The sequence below is a fragment of the Lynx rufus genome, unplaced genomic scaffold, assembly GCF_022079265.1.
Source record: "Lynx rufus isolate CCGP_SWC_20201006 ecotype Redwood Valley unplaced genomic scaffold, mLynRuf1.p SCAF_12, whole genome shotgun sequence".
Taxonomy (NCBI): Eukaryota; Metazoa; Chordata; class Mammalia; order Carnivora; family Felidae; genus Lynx; species Lynx rufus.
Window position 1 is genome coordinate 15,624,939 of NW_025814826.1, and position 20,432 is coordinate 15,645,370.

The following is a 20,432-nucleotide window of genomic DNA, read 5'->3' on the forward strand; positions in this document are numbered from 1 at the left end:
TAAGATTGTCTAATAAGATTTAAAAAAAAAAAAACAAAGCTGTGTGTTTTACTATATATGCTTTATTATAATTAAAGTTGTATCTTTATGATACCAAATAATGATAATCATCTCGCTATTTCCATCAAGTGCTAATTTGGAATTCTAAATTAATTAATTTAGTTAATTCAAGTTAATTTTTAAAGTGTCCAGTATCTATATACATGATTAAGATTCTTATTAAGTATATAATTTTGTTACTTATAAATATGTTTCTATATTAATACAGAAAATAGGCTTTTTAAGTAGAATTTCAAACCTTTTAATTTTACTAGACAAACAATAATTTACCCTCCGAAATCTTTGTGATGGTGAATCTGGTGGCAAAAATTAAGGGTATAACACTGAAGTTTGTAACTTTTCCAGAACATGACTTTTTCTCAATTATCACTTAGGATCCTTAAACATGTAATTGTGAATTTTCTTGGTTAGTATGGCATACAACTTGTAAAAGAATCTCAGCCACAAAGGCTGTGGTAAATAGAAGGGAGGAAAAAAAAATAGTTACAAGCAGAGAGGGAGGCAAACCATAAGAGACTCTTATTTTATTAAAAAAAAATTTTAACATTTATTTATTATTGAGAGACAGAAGGAGACAGAGCATGAGCATGGGAGGAGCAGAGAGAGGAGGAGACACAGAATACAAAGCAGGCTCCAGGCTCTGAGCTGTCAGCACAGAGCCCAACATGGGGCTGGAACTCACAAACTCATAAACCATGAGATGACCTAGGACACTTAACCAACTGAGCCACCCAGGCGCCCCCATAAGAGACTCTTAAATACAGAGAACAAACTGAGGGTTGATGGGGTAGGGAGAAAATGGATGATGGGCATTAAGGAGGGCACGTGTTGAGATGAGCACTGAGTGTTGTATGTAAGTGATGAATCACGGGAATCTACTACGAAAGCCAAGAGTACACTATATACACTGTATGTTAGCTAACTTAACAGTAAATTATATTTAAAAAAAAAAAAGAAGGATCATTTCTTGTTACATCCTTGTGGAGCTGTAAAGCTGTACATATTTTACAACTAGTAATTCCCTAGTACTCTAATCCTAGGATCACACCTAAGGGACACCAGGTTAATGACTAAACTCTGAAAAATACAGTCAAACCAATTATTTGTCGGTAAGTTTTTGGAAGACATTTTAATGCATCTTGTTTAATTCATGTAGCATTTTTCCTTAATGCATTAAACCAATTTGTCTGTGTAAACGTAGTGTTGTTTACAGGAATATTGTTCCTTTTAACATGTGGTTGAAAAGACTCAATTGTGGCAAAAAACACTCTTCAAAGTGGCATAGTATAACACAGGGGGAGGACACCAACTCTTAATTCCAGTGTCAATTCTTCTCATTAGCTATCCTTGAAAGCAAATTTTTCATATCTATTCTTCGTCATTTTCTTTCTTGCTAGGTTTGTTTGTCCTTCCTCACCCTAAGATAAATATTTATGTTTGTTTTCTCTAAGGCTTTTATAGTTTATATTTTATGTTAACTCTTTAGTAGGTAAGAAATTGACCCTTTGATTCTAAAGGATGCATCTTATTTATCTTATTTAAGAACCAATAATTCATCAATGAATATTTATTACATATCTACTACATGTTTAGCTCTGTTTTAGATACTGTGTATATAAAAATGAATCCATGCTCGCTCTTGAGAAACATAAAGTCAATGGGCAGGACAATCCTAAAAAGATAAATTATACTGCAGTGTGAAAAGGGCCAAAGAGCAGATGGCGACAATGGTGGTAGTTTTTCCATTGACCAGGGTTCTGCTTCTTGGTATAGCTAGAATGCTGAGTTCATGGGGTACCGTAATTACAAAGCCAGACTTACATTAGCAGAAAAGAGTAAGTGTACTGTTGGCTATGGACTGGCTATGTCCAAGGCTGGACAAAAACAATAGACAAATGTCATTGGGTAGGCACTGTTGCTGCCATTCCCATCTCAGAAGTCCAGAAAGACCACAAAATTATGATTGCTTTTCAGGTAAATGTTAGGCATAGGATCCAATGCTATGGTTAACCTGTGTGTGATATGGAAACTTAGATTACAGAGGCTTGTTTGGAATATCTTTTTCTTTCTTCTTTCCCATCTAACTTGAGGTCCCTGGAGTCTCCTCCCTGTCTTTCGTACTTGTGAGATAAGAGGTGTGCGTGGTAGGATGTAGAGCTTGGGGGTATGGGTGAGAAAGAAAGGCAGGGAAATCTGCCATCGTGCCATCACTCCATTAAAAATCTAGGAACTATTAGAAGCAACTAATCTAAAAGAAAGTATTCTAATTCTGTTCACAAGCAACTCTGTGTTGATTAGGAGCCTGGTTAAATGTTCTTGGGAATGAGCCTTTGAGACTAGTCCACAGCAAGAAGCTTTGAAGAGTTCTGGGATGAGCTAGTGTTGTGAATCATTGTCCTACAGTCAGCTGAGATCTTGTTTGTCTGTCTGTTTGTTTATTTACTCTGGGCATCTGGCTTTGTTCTCAATCTTAGCAAAATGTTCACAAAAAATCCATTTGTCTTATGCTTTGCCTGACAAGTAAATTTTGACCATCACCAGCACTGATGCTGTGGTTGTTGACAGTCTCTTTAATCCCTTGCATATGTGTTTATGGGATGCAAGAACTGACCTAGCAAAAACTTATTACAATTCACACATGAACACTAAACCGAAGCCTCGTGTTATGTGTAGTTATGACCAAATTAAGTATTTATCAAACTAAGAAGCGGAAATTTCTATATCCCCGAAGTAGAAGCTTCTTTATTCAATACTGAGAATCTTTATATAAATGGTCCAGAATGTTTTCATAACAATGATGATCTGATGGCCTAACACATTTATACATTCACATCAAGTGATAGGAACATGTTTATTTCTAAATGTTCATAAATAAATGTGCATTGTGTAATGGATTCTAATATAAGCTACCTGAATTTGAGAGTAGTATTAATGGTCATGAGTAAACTAAATAATCAAAGAATACTATGAATCAGCAAATAGCTACAAAAATTCTCGATGGAATTATTTATTATCTTGTAATTCAAATTCTGTCTTTTGTTCATTTTATATAACGCGTGGCTCTGACCTGTTGATTCCCGGTCTACTGAAGGTCCCCATAAAATTCCCTTTTTCTCCTAGGTTGATCTTTTTCTGACAATGGCAGCATTTCTTTCCTCTCCCCTTTTCATTCTAGCCCTTCTTTCTAGACACTCCTCCCCAAAGGCAACATGATCCAAGCCATCAAGTTACCGGGCTTCCTACTGCAAATCAGCCCCATCTGTCGAATGATTCAAAGAGAAGCTGCTATTTAAATTCTGGACAAAGTGGAGAAGAGGAGGGAGGTGGGTGTTCCCCATGTTACCGTGCCCAGCAGGGCTGCTATCTTTCCAGCAACCTTTTATTTAACTTCACTTCCTCTGAGTTATGTGATGTTGGTCCATCCTTCCCTACAATGCATCTGGTATGTATTATGCATCTGGCCTTCCCTTCTTCGTGGATCTTTCCTGAGGACCAGATAGTAGCACTTACTGGTCTCTCATATAATGTGAGACCGTGGAGAATAGATACTTGGGAAGATTCCTGCCCTCTCAGAACTTTCTTCATGGGCAGGTTGGCTCTGGGGTAATATATACTTGATCAGAGTCACATCTAGAAGCTGGAAATGTAAATGTGTAACATTCCCCAAATAGAGGCTGATGTACCATATAGCATAATTCTCTACTGAAGATTGCCTCAATTTTAAAATATAAGGGAGGGCACCTGGGTGGCTCAATTGATTAAGCATCTATTCTTGATTTGGGTTCAGGTCATGATCCCATAGTTCATGGGTTCGAGCCCCACATCGGGCTCTGCACTGGCAGTGATGGTGCAGAGCCTGCTTGGGATTCTGTTTCTCCTTCTCTCTGCCCTTCTCCCTCTTATGCATGCTCTCTGTCTCTCTCTGTCTCTATCTCTCTCTCTCTCTGTCTCTCTGTCTCTCTGTCTCTCTTTCTGTCTCTCTCTCAAAATACATAAGTAAACTTAAAAAAAAAAGAAAGAAAGTATAAGGGAACTACTTGGACTTTTAAGTTGAAATCGAAATTTTATGTAACTTGCCTAAAGTATTACAGGCTACTCGGCACATGGCCTGAAATTAGAGAATGTTAAACATATAAATGAGAATGAAACCTGTTAAGAATATAGGGGGAATGCAAGTGCCCTTTCTGTTTCAGTTCTCCTCTGGTTAAAAGTTTAAAACTAAAGTCTGTCAATAGCTTGTTGCCCATATTGAGATTTTTCTTTTCCTTTTTCTTACTGGCGAGACTATGATTAGAATGCCAGGCGAACTGTGCCTTTTCAGCCTCACTTACTTGGTCCTTGGTGCAACTGCTGCCTTTGAATGCTACGGGCTCTCCTTCCCCCACCAAACGTGCCTCTTAGAAACAGTGCCCTTCACTAAGGAAACAGACTTTTAAAAGAATGACAGCTGTGACAGTAAAAAAGAATCTTCTCCTGTTTGATCTGTTTCTGGAAAGTCTCCAAAAACTAACTTTTAAAGTGCTAGACTTCCTCAAAAACCGTATATCTCATTCCCAGACTTTGAGAAAAGGAGTTGGACACTTAGTGGATGATTTTTTTTTTCCCGCCTCAGGGATGGTGTGGGCATATTCTGATTGCTGATTGAACCAGCCTCCACTTCTCCAAACCTTGGCCTTTCAGTGTGCACAGAGCCCCTGATGCACAATACTTATCCTCCAATAACAAATAAGATGCCATCAGGACTTATGATTGGTGGACAAGATACTCAAAGCATCGTTCTTTTTTTTTTTTTTTTAATTTTTTTTTTCAACGTTTATTTATTTTTGGAACAGAGAGAGACAGAGCATGAACGGGGGAGGGGCAGAGAGAGAGGGAGACACAGAATCGGAAACAGGCTCCAGGCTCTGAGCCATCAGCCCAGAGCCCGACGCGGGGCTCGAACTCGTGGACCGCGAGATCGTGACCTGGCTGAAGTCGGACGCTTAACCGACTGCGCCACCCAGGCGCCCCCAAAGCATCGTTCTTATAGGGAAAATGCATCAGGCTGTGTGAGTCACATAATGGCTGCGTAAATGGCTCTGAATTGAAATAGTTCTAAATAACTTTGGTGTGCAAGATAATATAATTAATATAGACTAGATATTTTTAGATTATAAAGTGCTAATTAAGAAAATATGATATTTTTTGCTGTATAATGGATGGAGAACGATGATTATAAACAGTCTTTCTGTTACAGAGCTGAGCAAGGAAAAATGTATGCATTCGTTCTCGGGGAAAATCTTGTGACCTAATAAGATTTTTAAATTTATAATGATCCATATGTATAGTGGAATTACTGTATTCGTAGGAGGAAACCTACACTATTTGACAGCTCTTTGTGTTTAGACAGAGGGGAAGTAGGACAAGCATAGACAGACACTTATGGCCTCATACTGTTGCTGTTTCAGTCATTGCAAAAGATGTAGCCACAGTAACTACCCAGAATCCCTGGAAATAATCCCAGCTCATGGGAGGAGGATTGTTGGGTGCAGGTGGAACTGTGAAGGGGAAGAGGTTGGATAATAGTATGTATATTCATTTAAGTACTTACAAAAAATGTAGCTAAGTATGCTTTTGGACAAGTTGGATGCTTTGGTTTAAGAGTAGCTGCTATCTATAAAGAAAAACAGAAATTTATATTTCTCCTTATGATCAGCAAATTGAAAAGGATTTAAATATTCTTCAGTGGGGCACCTGGATGGCTCAGTCGGTTAAGCATCTGACTTCAGCTCAGGTCATGATCTCGCGGTCCATGAGTTTGAACCTTGCATGCGGCTCTGTGCTGAGAGCTCAGAGCCTGGAGCCTTCTTCAGATTCCGTGTCTCCCTCTCTCTCTGCCCCTCCCCCACCCACGCTCTGTCTCTCTGTCTCTCAAAAATGAATAAATGTTAAAAAATGTAAATAAATAAGTAAATAAATAAATAAATATTCTTTGGAAAACTTCCAATTGAACTCTAACTAAAGAGAGCTAAAAGTGATCTTTACTTCATTTGGGGAAATTAAAATTATTGAGATTAATCACTGCTAATAAGAATTCACTTTCTACTATGAACTAATTCATGTTTGAGAAGCACCCTGAGCTCCTTAGAACCCTAAGACAGCTACGGCCATGACTCCGCCCTGGTATTAAAAAAAAGAGAAAAAAAAAAGGAAATGACCTTAAATAGCATTATTCCCAAAAGAATCAAACAGTAGTAAAACAAAACAATTTTTTTAATGTTTATTTTTGAGACAGAGAGAGACAGAGCATGAACGGGGGAGGGTCAGAGAGAGGGAGACACAGAATCTGAAACAGGCTCCAGGCTCTGAGCGGTCAGCACAGAGCCCGATGCAGGGCTTGAACTCACGGACTGCGAGATCATGACCTGAGTCAAAGTTGGCCGCTTAACCGACTGAGCCACCCAGGCGCGCTGAAAACAAAACAAAGTCCATTATTTAGGTGACTCCTTTGTGGCCGCTGCACTTTATACGCTTGTGGAATATCTGGCTGATGATAACTTAATCCTATTTGGATGAAGTGCGTAGAAGTGTTGTTGACATGAGGCGTCTCCAAACTTGGTATGATGACACCTATTTATATCAAAGGATCTAGGGAGACATGCAGGGAAACAATATTTCAAAATGAAAAAAATGGGCAGAGTTGGGCTTTTATTCCCAGTTCAGCTCCTCCCCACAGCACAGTGAATAACTCCCCCAATCACATATACACACCAAGATTTGTATGGAACCTTCAAGACCCTAATGAGGAGTCAAGCAATAAGAATGGGTTAACACACATCCCTCTGCTACAGTGAATATCCACCCAGAGTTGTATCTAAGTCACTGTCTCTGAAACTTCCATATCCCAAGAGACTGCCTCTTACAAGCCATCTAAGAAGGTTGCTGTGCAACTTGAGATTGATGGTGATAGATAAGAACCTGCCAGAGAGGTTTTTACCACATCCAAGTTTGCAATTAATCAGACCTCTTTCCAGCCTTCACAATTATTTCAGCAAAGGAAGCAATTAACAAAATAGTCTTCTTTTGTAGAGGGTTTTCAACCACACCAGCAGCCACATTCATAGGTCAGAAACACCAATATTGTTCTTTTTATGCAGACACTTTTCAAAAAGGGAACAACTAAAAGGACTACATGACTTTTCTTTTTATTTTTTAAAAAGAATTCTATCACATCAAAACAAATATCTATTTTTTTTCTCAAATGAGGAATTTTTCCTAACAAAATTGAAAAATAAGTAAGGGTGTTCTTTTCAGGTGGTAAACTTAGCAAGAAAAAAAAAAGATTAAAAAAAAATTTCTGTTGTGCAAATTAAATAAAATGTGTGCATACGTGCATATGCGTGTATGAATTATGAATACACCATGCTATAAATACAACACATTAGCGCCAGCATGCATACCAAAGGTAGCACAATTTTATGGTCTCAAAATCCTGATTAGCATAAAAGGCATAACATTGTAATCAAATAATTATTGATCAACACAAAGACAGAGAAGCCAGATGTGTTGAGTGAGCTTGGTAATTAAGTAAGTAAACTACAGGTGTTTAAAATTCATAGATTACAATAATAGGTGTACTTATTTTCTAAAAATCACCTGTAGGCAAATCTTAATATAATCAGGTGCATCAATTACATACCAGAAATGTCGATATCTGTGAATGTACGTTATCCCTTCACAAATAATTAATATGTGAAATGTTTTCAGTGCTTAAGTCCTTTGAAGTCTTTGGAGGGCTGTTTTCACAAGGACATCTCTGGTTCTGCCCAATGGACCTGATGCACATCAAAAGTAGACAAACCAGTGTACAGGAAGATATGGCTAATAAAGGGACAACTAAAAATTAAACACAAATAATAGACCGGGAGCTTGACATTTAAAAGAAAAATATAAGTTCTTTTGCAAATCGCAGATTTTTGTTAATTTCTCACTGTAGTAGAAATTTACTACAGTAAAAATTTACTACAGGGCCAAGTGGCCCTGTAGTGAAAGTGGCTTCATTTTTACTACACAAGTAGTACATTTCTTCCAAAGGAACTAATGATTTCTTCAGTCATTATTAGGAAACTGCAAGTTTTTGTATGATTGCTTCCAATTGTATCAAATGACGCAAACTGATTTAAGGAAGGAAATTAGGTTTTTGGCCATGGTTCTTTTCCTCCTACCTATGCACGCACAGTGCCTCAATTATTTTCATTACATATGAGAAAGATGCTGATCCTTTGCATACTTACCTTTCTTAAGAAATGCATTTGATAAGACTCATGTCAATTCCAAGATGAATGGAACAGGGAAGTAAAAACCCTATGGGGCGCCTGCGTGGCTCAGTCAGTTAAGCATCCCACTTCTGCTCAGGTCATGATCTTACAGTTGGTGGTTTCGAGCCCCACATCAGGCTCTGTGCTGACAGCTCAGAGCCTGGAGTCTGCTTCGGATTCTGTGTCTTCCTCTCTCTCTGTTCCTCCCCCACTCATTCTCTTTCTCTCTCTCAAAATAAATAAAAACATTAAAAAATTTAAAAAAAGGAAAGAAAAACCTTGCAACTCCAACTTTTTTTTCATATGTACAAAAAAGTTTGTGAAGCTTTAGAAGTCATATGGTTTACCAACACCATGTGATCTCCAGCTTTAGAGACAACCTCCATCCCTGCAGTGATACCCCTGCTCACTCTTTCCACCTTCATCACCACAGCCCAGTCCTGCCTTTCTTTGGACATAGAAATGGAATCATATGGTATATCTCTATTGAGTCTGACCTCCTTCACTCAACATCATATCCATAAGAGTCAACCATGTCCTTGTGGTATCAACAGTTCATTCTCTTTTGTTGTTGTGTGGCTTCCATTTTAACAACATACCACATGTTTTCAATCTATTCTACTGTTGGTATACATTTCAGGCATTGGCTACAAATAGATGCTAAGAACATTCTTGTTCAGGTCTTTGGTGGATGTATGCATTCATTTCTCCTGGCTACGTACTCAGGAGTAGGTACACTAGGTCCTAAGACATATACTTATCTAGCTTCAGTGGGAATACAAAACTCTTTCCAAAGTGGCTGCACAAATTCACACTCCCACTAGCAACATAAAGAGGCACTTTGAGGGATGTGCAGTTGATTTCTTGTTTTATAAGTTTTTCTCAATTCTCAACTGAAATCATGCCTCAAAAAACTAGCAGTTAGGTTTGTTCATTCTTTTGATTAAAAAAATATATTGAGCTATTTTTGTGAGCTTGGCATGGGAAAACAGTGCTGATTATAGTTGGTTTATAATCTTGTAGGTTAGTCAGAAAACTGATTATAAAAAAGAATGTGTCATCTCTACCCAGATAAAGCTATAAAATTAGGTGGAAGAATTGGGCACTTGGGAAGCACACAGAAGAGTTATATTGCCCAGACTTTCCAGGGGCCAGGGATGACTTTCCAAAGAAAGTGATATCTCTGCTGAACCCTAAAAAGAAATTGGAGTTGGCCAGGTAACCAGGATGGGGAAGGGTTGTTTGTAGGAGCAGGAAAGCGGATGGAAGGTAAGAGTGAAAGACAATATCCTATAAAAAGGGAACAGGGTGTGTGAAGACCAACAAGTTAGACAGAACAGTTCATTTGGGGAAAGGGATCGGTATGGCTAGAGCACAGATTGTGAAGAGAAGGACAACAAGGAGTCTGCAAAAGTGATTAAAGATCCCTCAGGCTTTCCCAAGGATAACCTTTTATCTTTGGACAGTGGGAAACCCTTGAAGTGTTTTTTTTTTTTTTTTTTATAATTTTTTTTTTTAACGTTTATTTATTTTTGGGACAGCGAGAGACAGAGCATGAACGGGGAAGGGGCAGAGAGAGAGGGAGACACAGAATCGGAAACAGGCTCCAGGCTCTGAGCCATCAGCCCAGAGCCTGACGCGGGGCTCGAACTCACGGACCGCGAGATCGTGACCCGAGCTGAAGTCGGACGCTTAACCGACTGAGCCACCCAGGCGCCCCCCTTGAAGTGTTTTTAAGCAACTAGTGATGTCAACACATTCGGGTTTAGAAAATATTATTCTGGCTGTAATAAAGAAAATAAGTTTGAAGACAGGAGATGCCGGGAGTTACATTTAGGGGTCACTGCAATTGTCCCAGAGAGAAACCATGGTGGCCAGTCTAGGATAGTGGCAACTGGAATGGAGAGAAATAGAGGGATATTTAAAAAAAAAAATTTTATCTTCAAGCAGTATGTAATACTTAATAAAGAATAATGAAGTAGTCGACAAATACTCATTTTATCACCAATGAAATAAAGATAAAACTTTTCCCTCACAATTAAACCCTTCTTGTTTACTGTTCCATGATCCCTTTTTTCACTCTGTAGTCTGCATTTATTTGTTATGTTTTTATATTTATTTAAAGTTTTACCATATGTATATATATATGTATATATATATATATATATATATATATACATATATATATATGCATTCCTAAAAAAATGCATAGTATTGTGCAACTTTTAAAACTTTATATAACTGAAGTCATACAATATTTTGTCCACGACTGGATTCTTTTTGTCAACATCATGCTCAAGAGATCCATCCTTTTGAATATACATAAGCTTATTTAATTCATTTCTACTTCACATAGCATTCAATTGCATGAATACCAATTTATTAATGCCTGATAGACATTTAGCTTGTTCTCAACTTTTTGCTGTTGCAAACACCATTGCTAAGTAGACTCATATATGTATACAGGTGGATATGTGAGCTAGGATAAAGGCAGAGGGATAAAACTGCAGAATCAAGAGGCATTCCCATTTTTAACTTTTCAATGTTGCCACACTATTCTCTGGTAGACTAGTGATTATCCTGCATATGACTGGCCCCCGTACCACACTGAACAATGGCAAGTCATATTGAGCTCAATCATTCTTACTAGGATGTAGTTAATTTTATTGTAGATTTTTAAAGATACAAATTTGGTCTTTGTTTTGCTATCTATTGGATCTTTGATTTTTTAATTAATTTCTGCTATTATATATTTCTGATGTCCTTACTCTTTTTAAATAGCACTCATCTTCGGTCATGAAATGTGCTTTTTTGTTATGTTTATAGTCTGTCTTCCCATATGAGAATGTTAGCTCCAATGGAACAGGGATTTTAGTCTGTTTTGTTCATGGATTCATCTAGATCCCCGAATAATATAGGCACATAGCAAATATTTGTTAATGAAATCTATATCTAACATCTTTAGTTTTAACTTGTTAGTCTTTTAAAACTTTTAAACTAGATGCTTAGCTCACTAATTTTTAGCCTTTCTTCTTTCCTACTAAAACATTTAATGCTATACATTTACCCTCAATGTGATATATTTATTGTTACTATTATTCTAGAAGTATTGTTTGACACTAAAAATAAATCTGTGTTATGTACTTTGGCACTGTGTGGATTAATTATTTACTTAATTTTTTAAATAACCAATTGCTAATCCTTACAAGAATCAAACAATTTTGTTAAAATTGGCAAAAATGTGGTTTTTTAAATTCTTTTATTCCTTCTATCTTTATTGCCTGACACTCATCAGTAATGTAGAATTTTATTTCACCAGCTTGGTTAACTTGATTTAGAATTTCTACTGGAAAAAGACAAAATAAATGCTTACTTCTTTCTCTTTACTCATTTTTTTCAAGTGCAGTTATTTTTTATAATTAAGAAACACTTTTTAGAGAGAGCAGTCATAGCAAAATTGAGCAGAAGGCACAGAAGTCTTATTTAAGTAGCTGCTTTAAATATTAACAATGAGTTTTTTTACCTTTCTTTTTTGATCATTATGGAGTCACAGATTTTCATTGATTCAATGCATTTTGTCAGCCTTAAACATTATTCTTTCTGATGTTCCAATTATTATAACTTCAGCCAATAACAGACCCTACATATTGGTTCCCACATGTTTTCAACATGACTCATCAATTTTTTTAAACTGTCTTGCTTTCTAGGACAAAGTATATTTCACACAGTCTTTGTTCCTTCCTTGTACCACACTGTATTTAGCATTTCTCCAGGGAAAAACCTTGGTTCTTATACTGGGGAGTGTGAACCAGAGATGTTTGCTGCTACCGGAGTGACATTGCTTCTAGGCCATTTCAGTGAACAGAGATCACTCACACACACACACACACACACACACACACACACACACGCACACACACACACACATTCTATATAATCATTTCGAATCATGAGCACAATTTGAAATTTTCAGTTCAGTCTTAACATCATAGTGGTTTTTTGCAGCGATACAATTTTATTGCCGTGTATAAGGTGCTGTGCACATAGCCCCAAACCCACAAAGACTGAGGGGATTGAGCTTATATTAATCATTTATACAAAACAACGAATTTATATATACTTACAGACTAAAACTGTACTAATTCTAAAAGTCAGCTAATCCAGATATGAATATAAATAAAAGACTCAGCAATAGAATTATTTTTTATTTTTTTTTTAATTTTTTTTAATGTTTATTTATTTTTGAGACAGAGACAGAGCATGAGCAGGGAAGGGGCAGAGAGAGAGGGAAACACAGAATGTGAAGCAGGCTCCAGGCTCTGAGCTGTCAGCACAGAGCCCGACGCGGGGCTCGAACTCACGGACTGTGAGATCGTGACCTGAGCCGAAGTCGGATGCTTAACCGACTGAGCCACCCAGGCGCCCCTAGAATTATTTTTTAAAGTGCTACTTATTATGGGACTAAGATATTCAGTTGAATAAGTTAAAAAATGAGAACAAAAGAAAGGAACACAAATATTAGCCATTTCCATGAAAATTATACAATGAACTGTATGACTGAACAGACTAGAACCAAAGCTCAGAGCATGATCCTAAAAGTTGTTTTGGTGACACAGTGCAAGTGGGGGAGGGGCAGAGAGAGAGAGAATCCCAAGCAGGTTCCACACTGTCAGCGCAGAGCCTGATGCGGGGCTTGAACCCATAAGGCCATGAGATCATGACCTGAGCTGAAATCAAGAGTCGGACACTTAACCAACTGAGCCACCCAGGCACCCCTGGTTTCCTCATTATTGAGATTAATTGATCATGGGCAATATTTTAGTTCTTATTTCGAAAGTAAAAGCATGTGGATAGTAAAATATATTACTTAAATTTCTGGAAGAAATTTCTGGAAGAGCAGTCAAGTCTTTGTTTTCCAAATCACACTATTTCACTTAATTTCTTTGATCTTATAACTGTTTTTTCTTTTCTTTTTAATTTTAATTCCAGTATAGTTAACATACAGTGTTATATTCGTTTCAGGTGTACTACATAGTGATTCAACAATTCGATACATTACTCAGTGCTCATCGAGATAAGTGACTCTCTTCTCTTACACCGAAAATTTGTATTTCCAACACCATTTAACATGACGACTCCTTTTTTTTAACCTACATATAAGGAAAATGGTTTTACAATGCCAAGCTGACAAAGATGCACTGGGACATATTGTTTCAGGCCCCGTCCCTTCCCCTTTACGGGGCCGATGTGCCCAATTCCAGCCCCGCAATGATGCTGCTGCTGGAGTGGCCTTCCTCAGGGCATTGCCGTCAGCTGACAGGCGGCTGCCACCCGATGAGAGATGGTTGTCCTCCATTTATCTCTTCCTCTCAGCCCCACATGCTATTCTGCCTCCAGAATATGTCTCACCTCTCTATTCTGCCTCCCTCTACTGCTACCGCCTTTCTCCAAGACACTCACCCGCTATCATAACCACCTACCTGGCTCTGAGTTTTGCCCAGTCAAACCCATCCTCTTTACAGTTCTTAGAATTATCTTTTTAAGAATGCACAGGAGGGGTGCCTGGGTGGCGCAGCCGGTTAAGCGTCCGACTTCAGCCAGGTCACGATCTCACGGTCCGTGAGTTCGAGCCCCGCGTCAGGCTCTGGGCTGATGGCTCAGAGCCTGGAGCCTGTTTCCGATTCTGTGTCTCCCTCTCTCTCTGCCCCTCCCCCATTCATGCTCTGTCTCTCTCTGTCCCAAAAATAAATAAACGTTGAAAAAATTAAAAAAAAAAAAAAAAAAGAATGCACAGGAGATGATGTTGGTATTTGACTTCTCAACCGGACTCTGCCGTGGCTCATTGCCTGTCTTCAGCCTCATCATACACCACTTTTATCCTCACCTCGGCTTCCCTCCAGCTATACTGGTCTTCAGTCGGTACCAGGAATACTGACACCTCTTTGCCCTCACGTGATCTTTGCACTTGGAGTGCCATCAGTGTGCAACACTCGTTCCCCAGATCTTCACACATCTAGTTCCTTCTCATCTAACAGGTCTTAGCCCAAATATCTGCTATTGGAGAAGCCTTCTCTGGTGACCTATTAGGGAGGAACTCCATTTCATACATCCCAGCCACTCTCCAGCACGTTATTTTCTTTATATTAGTTTTCGCAATGGGTACTTATTCTGCCTACTTAGTTGTTTACTTTATTGCCTATCTTCTCTACTAGAGTATATGTTCCATGAGGACAGGGATAAGATCTCTTATGTTCAATCTTACGTCCCAACACATAGCTCACATTAGAAACTCCATAAATATCATTGGATGGATAGATGAGACTTCATTCCTTCCTGTTGTGGTTCAATTCAGGGAATTAAGCCCCAGGATGAAGACAAAAGGCTTCATTACTTTTAGCTCTGCCTCTGGTTTATGACCAATGGTACAGAAATGAAAAATCCCAGCAATACCTAGTTGTAGAGATGGGAAACAGGAGGTCAGAGTAACCAGTGGCCACTTACTCTGCACACTGCTTTTTTTCTCTTAGTTTTTTAATTTGAGTATAGTTGACACACAATGTTACATTAGTTTCAGTTGTACAACATAGTGATTCAGCAAGTTTATACATTATGCTGTGCTCAAATGTGTAGCCACGACTTCTCACCATACAATACTATTACAATGTGGTTTTTTAGATGTTTATTTAAAACATTATTTTGAGAGAGATAGGGAGAGACAGCATGTGTGTGCCAATTGGGGAGGAGGAGAGAGAGAGGGAGAGAGAATCCCAAGCAGGCTCTGTACTGTCAATGCCGAGCCCAACATGGGGCTCATGAGATCATGACCTGAGCCAAAATCAAGGGTTGGACGCTTAGTCATCTGAGCCACCAAGGTGCCCACAAAATCATCAACTATATTCCTTATGCTGTGTCCTTTATTCCTGTGACTTGTTCATTTCAAAACTGGGAGCCGGTACCTACCACTCCCCTTTACCCATTTGCCCAACCCCCACCCGCCCCCCACCGTAACCATCACTTTGTTCTCTGTATTTATAGGTGCAAACTGCTCTTTGTATTCAGAACCAATGGCACAGACTGAGTGATTATGACTTAGCAAATGACAGACTTTTTCTTCCCAATGGAAACTTGAATATCTTTTAAACCTATCTTTAAGGAAAACAACATGTAATTGTTAATATATTTGAACTGGTACCTAGTCTTTGTATTACATGCTCTAAACACTACCTCAAACCTCAAACCTCACTACCCTTTGCCCTTTACTCTATGGATCCATAGTACCCTCTAAAATATTTAGTGCTTTGGTGAAAAGAAAAATAATTAGAAATGTAAGCAAATTGTTTTTACTTGTCTAATTCATATTCTGAGATGAACGAGTATCTCAAAAGAAGTTTCAACTAACATGAAGTCTACTATCTAAATATAAGCCCAATGCTAACTCTTTAAAACTGAGTAAAATCTATTTTGTTAAATACACGTTCATCTCCAAATGTCCTGGCTTATGATAAGACTGAGTAAAAAGACAAAGAAAGGAGATAACTATGTAAGAGTGGATTCAATGATTCTTTGAGTCACAATTAAGGAAACAGAAAAAAAAAAAAGAATATCATTAGCAGTTGAGCATCCATTTCTAGAAGTAGAGAAGGTTAGTTGAATTAGACACATGCCCAAAAAAAGCAGATAGAATAAGAATAAGACAGAGACTATCTCCTTGATTAATAAGAGATAATATAGTGATATACTATAAAAGAAGTGAATATTGAGCTTTTTTAGGACATGAGCTGATTCCAGTGCTGCGGCTACACTTATTGTGAAAGGAATGTGGGCAGGCATGTTCACCTACACGGTTGATGAACAACACTTCAAAGAATTCTGGAAATTCCTTTTTTGTTTAATTCAAGTATTTGAAGGAAATGGGAACAAGTTTGGAATTCACACTAGAGAGATGAAAGTACTTTTAAACATTCAGTATTTGCTTAAATAGATATTAGGGGGAGACAGGTATTCTGGAATAATTTTCTTCTAAGTCACAACTTTGTGCATGTGAGCAGATGCAGCTGGCATGCGGTTCTCCACGTGTTTCCTTGGAGGGACTCTTGCTTTCCTTGCCCACCCTTGAGGCCACCATCCTGTGTTCTCACTACGTTGACTCCCAAACTTCATGAAAAAACACACCAAATTCTCTCCTCTCAGTCCCCTCTATTCCTTGTAATCCAGTTTTTCACTCTCGATGCTCTCCTGGCATTGCATTTCATAAGGCATCCCCCCCACCCCCGCCAAACCAGTCATCAAATTCAGTGGTTCTTTTTAACCAGGCTTTGAGTCTATGGCATTACCATCTTCCCTGAAATTCTCTCTTCTGTTAGCCTTGATGTGTTCTCTCTCTCTCCAGGCTGCCCTTTGCATCCCAAGCCCCTCTGCTTGGGTTTCATGCTTTTCTTCTCCTTCCTTGCTTTCTTTGTCCTCCAAACTGTCCCTTGGTAATCACCCACGCTTGCATAAATGTAAATATCATTGTTGAAATCTTTTAAATTCTAAAGAAAATGACAAGGATGTCAGTCACCAGTTTTCTTAAGCATGTGCTTAAATCATCACTATACTATTCTAACTCCAAGAAGTGAAAGAGAAACGACTTTTGAGCTCCTTGAAATTATTTGTAAGGATCACTTTGGTGATCCAGGTTTAGCGTTAACCCATGTATTTCAAATCTATAGGCTTTGATGTGGTAACGAACAGCTTAAACAAAGTAATTGACCTTCTGTATTTTTTTTTCATAAAAAACTTTGTTATAGTTTTTTTGTTCTGCATTTCCTCTGATGTGCTTCATATACAAAATTGAGTTATTATGTGTTAAGGGTTTTTGCAATGTTTGAAATCTAGCTACTGAAGGGGATTGAAATCAGACACACACTTGCAAATTTAAGTTAGAAGTTTAAGCTTTAGGTATAATTTGATGCTATTGATGTTCTCATTCACATTTTAATGTAGTCATGGCAAAAAAACGGCACAGTTTTTAAATATTTATAGTACCAGCAAATTAAGTGAGAACTACACAGAGGGATTTTATGAGTGTAGCAAATACATACCATGAGTTCATAAATTCACTTTTGTTTTATTTGTGTAATATAAATTTCAGTCAAAATCATATCGAAAGGAATTTAGAGTCCAGCAATAGAAAAGGCCACTGGGGAAGAATACTTAAAGAGCAGAAATTGCTATGACTTTTGAGATCACTCCAGTTCATCCTGAACCTAATGAATTCTATTAAAACGGGAAATAATAGTTTTTTGGTTGTGATCATGACTAACTGTAAGAGATTAAATCTGATGGTCAGGAAAGGGAGCAGTCAGTGTGCTGTTTGCCTGCAGGTAAATTGCCTTGCGTTAAACTGAATTCACTAGCTAAAGCAATTATTTTTCTATAATATTCTCCCTTCAGAGGGCACTGCAAATGATACAGGTAGCAAACCAAGAACCAAAAAAAAAAAAAAAAGATGTAAAATGTTTTATTATCAATAAAGTGCTGTAACTGTGAAGGTAACTGAATGATATGTGTAACAAACCAACAACCCAAAAAAGAAAAAAAGAGATATAAAATGTTTTAATAGTGATATAATCTGAGGCATGCCTATAATAGCAGTTTTGTTAGCAACCACGGCCCTTGGGCTCACCAGGCAATAGGAATTAACTAGAGGCCAAGCAGGACTTCTGGGCAAGGCTTTTATTGGGGATTACACGCCAGCAAAAGGAAGACAGTATGATGGGGAAAGATAGGATTCAGCGGGCAGAACGGGAGAGGCCAGGACTTGCGGTCAGTTTTTTGGGAATCAAGATGCTGGCTCCTTACCTATTCTTTTCAATCCATTGTTACAGCAAAACCAGTCTGAGCTCAGGTGTTCCAGGCTCACATTCCAGCAAAATACTAATGGGCATCTTTTGAGGATAAACACCCGGGCTGTTGTCTCTGCTAAAGAGCTCTGAAAGCTTATTTTGATATGTAAATGCCAAGGATTGCCTTCTTGGTTCTTTTGTTCTGGCTCTCAGTGGTGTTTTCTGGAATTGAGGAGGAATGTAGGGTATGAGGAATTGTAAAGGTTTGGGAGGGAGAACACCATAGGCAACGGGGTAGTACCACATCAGAGCTGAAAGTACAGACTGCAGAGGATCAAGTTGTGGGTCTGTCATTAAATAGGCAATTTATGTAATTTGTTCATTAAATTGGGCAATGTATTTTGCCTCTCTGTGATTTCCTTTCCTTACGTGTGTTAGTTTCTTACGGCTGCTATGTAACAAGTTACTACAAACCTGATGTCTTAAACAACAGAAACTTAATCTCACAGTTCTGGAGGCCACAAGTCTGCAATCGATTTCCTTGGGCTGAAATCAAGGTGTTGACGGGGCCATGCTCCCTCTGGACCTCTTGAAGACAATAGTCCCTTGTCTCTTCCAGCTTCTAGTGGCTACCAGCATTCCTGGGCTTGTGGCCACATCAGTCCCATCTCCAATTTTCCATGGTCACATTGCCTTCTCCTCTTCTGCCTTGTGTCTGATCTCCCTCTGCCTCCCCCTCATGAGAATACATGAGATCGCATTTAGGGCCCACTCAGATAATCCAAAGAAGGTAAAATTCACAGGTACCAGAGAGAGGCACATGAAGGTCTTTTGAGGGGACTACTATTCAGCTTACTATAAATTGGGTTACTACTAGTATCTATATGAACCTTAAGGATATAGTATATGAAAAGTGCTTACTTAGAACAATGGCTAGAATGCTAAAAAGCACTCATATGTTAGCCCATAAAGGTGATGTCGATGATGATGAACAAGAAAATGCAGACAAAAAGTCTCAAAATGAATAAAATAATTTGTTTTGAACAAATGTAGAGGACCTTGCCTCTCAATTTTTGAGGCATGCTAACCTTAAAATGTTATTTTTCAAAGGTTGTATCTATGTTAAACGATTATAATCCAGTCGTTTAGGCATATGGTATATATAGCCATTTGTGGTTCTGTCTTGTGTTATTTTGCACCTGAAATGTAAGTCCTCCCAACAATTTTCTCCCTCCTGAATTCTTCCTAAAGTGCAAATCAGAGACATGATATGATAGGACTGTCTCCTTTTGCTCTCGTCTCCTGCCCACCTAGGATACAGATCTGATGACATTCAACATTTCTGTGCACCGGTCATGGTGGCGGGAACACGGGCCTGGCTGTGTCCGAAGAGTGCTGCCTCCGTCCGCCCACGGCATGATGGATGATTACACGTACGTCTCTGTCACAGGCTGCATTGTGGACTTCCAGTACCTAGAGGTCATCCACAGCGCTGTCCAGATACTACTCTCTGTAAGTAGCACCAATGAATCACTGTCTGATCAAGACTCTCCTTTATTGGCATTTTTGTATCTAAACCTGCTATCCACACCCATCTGGTAGATAATGCCTTAAATAAGCACATGGAGAACATCCTTTAAATAATGGAAATAGCAGCAATTGTGCTAACAGTAGCTGTACTTAATGAGGCTACATCTTCCCTCTTGGTATCCGGACACTTTGTTTTAGAAATAGTTTTCGCTATAGTTTCTAACTTGAGATACAATATACACCATTCAGTGAAATAGCATCACCGCCCCCCAGAAGCAGTGCCTTTCCCATTCTGTGCTTTGGATTCTTCTGCTTACACGTCTGCTACTGCTTCTACTTCTAAAGCATTCTTTAACTAATGTGCATCAGTTCCAGAGAAAGGAGGGTGCAAACACATCCAATGGCTTGATCAATCTAGTAAGCTTCATATTTCAAATAATTATTCGTGGGGGCACCTAGGTGGCTCAGTCGGTTGGGCTTCTGACTTCGGCTCAGGTCATGATCTTGTGGTCCGTGGGTTCAAGTCCTGCATTGGGCTCTGTGCTGACAGCTCGGAGCCTGGAGACTGCTTTGGATTCTGTTGCTCCCTTTCTCTCTCTCTACCGCTCCCTGTCACCCCCCATCCCCTGCCTGCTCATGCTGTGTCTCAAAAATAAACATTAAAAATAATAATAATTATTATTATTCATTAAGAAAACAAATCCCTCCAAAGAGTCTT

The 20,432-nt window shown here is 38.6% G+C and overlaps 1 protein-coding gene across 1 annotated transcript in view; it reads left to right on the top strand.

The window, feature by feature from the left end:
• The window catches only part of NKAIN3 (sodium/potassium transporting ATPase interacting 3), a 303,057-nt gene that overhangs the window by 138,275 nt on the left and 144,350 nt on the right, over nucleotides 1–20,432 (top strand). The window contains exon 7 of the mRNA XM_047073857.1: nucleotides 19,499–19,696. Coding sequence (XP_046929813.1) covers nucleotides 19,499–19,696 — 198 coding nt within the window. The remainder of the gene's footprint in view (nucleotides 1–19,498; nucleotides 19,697–20,432) is intronic.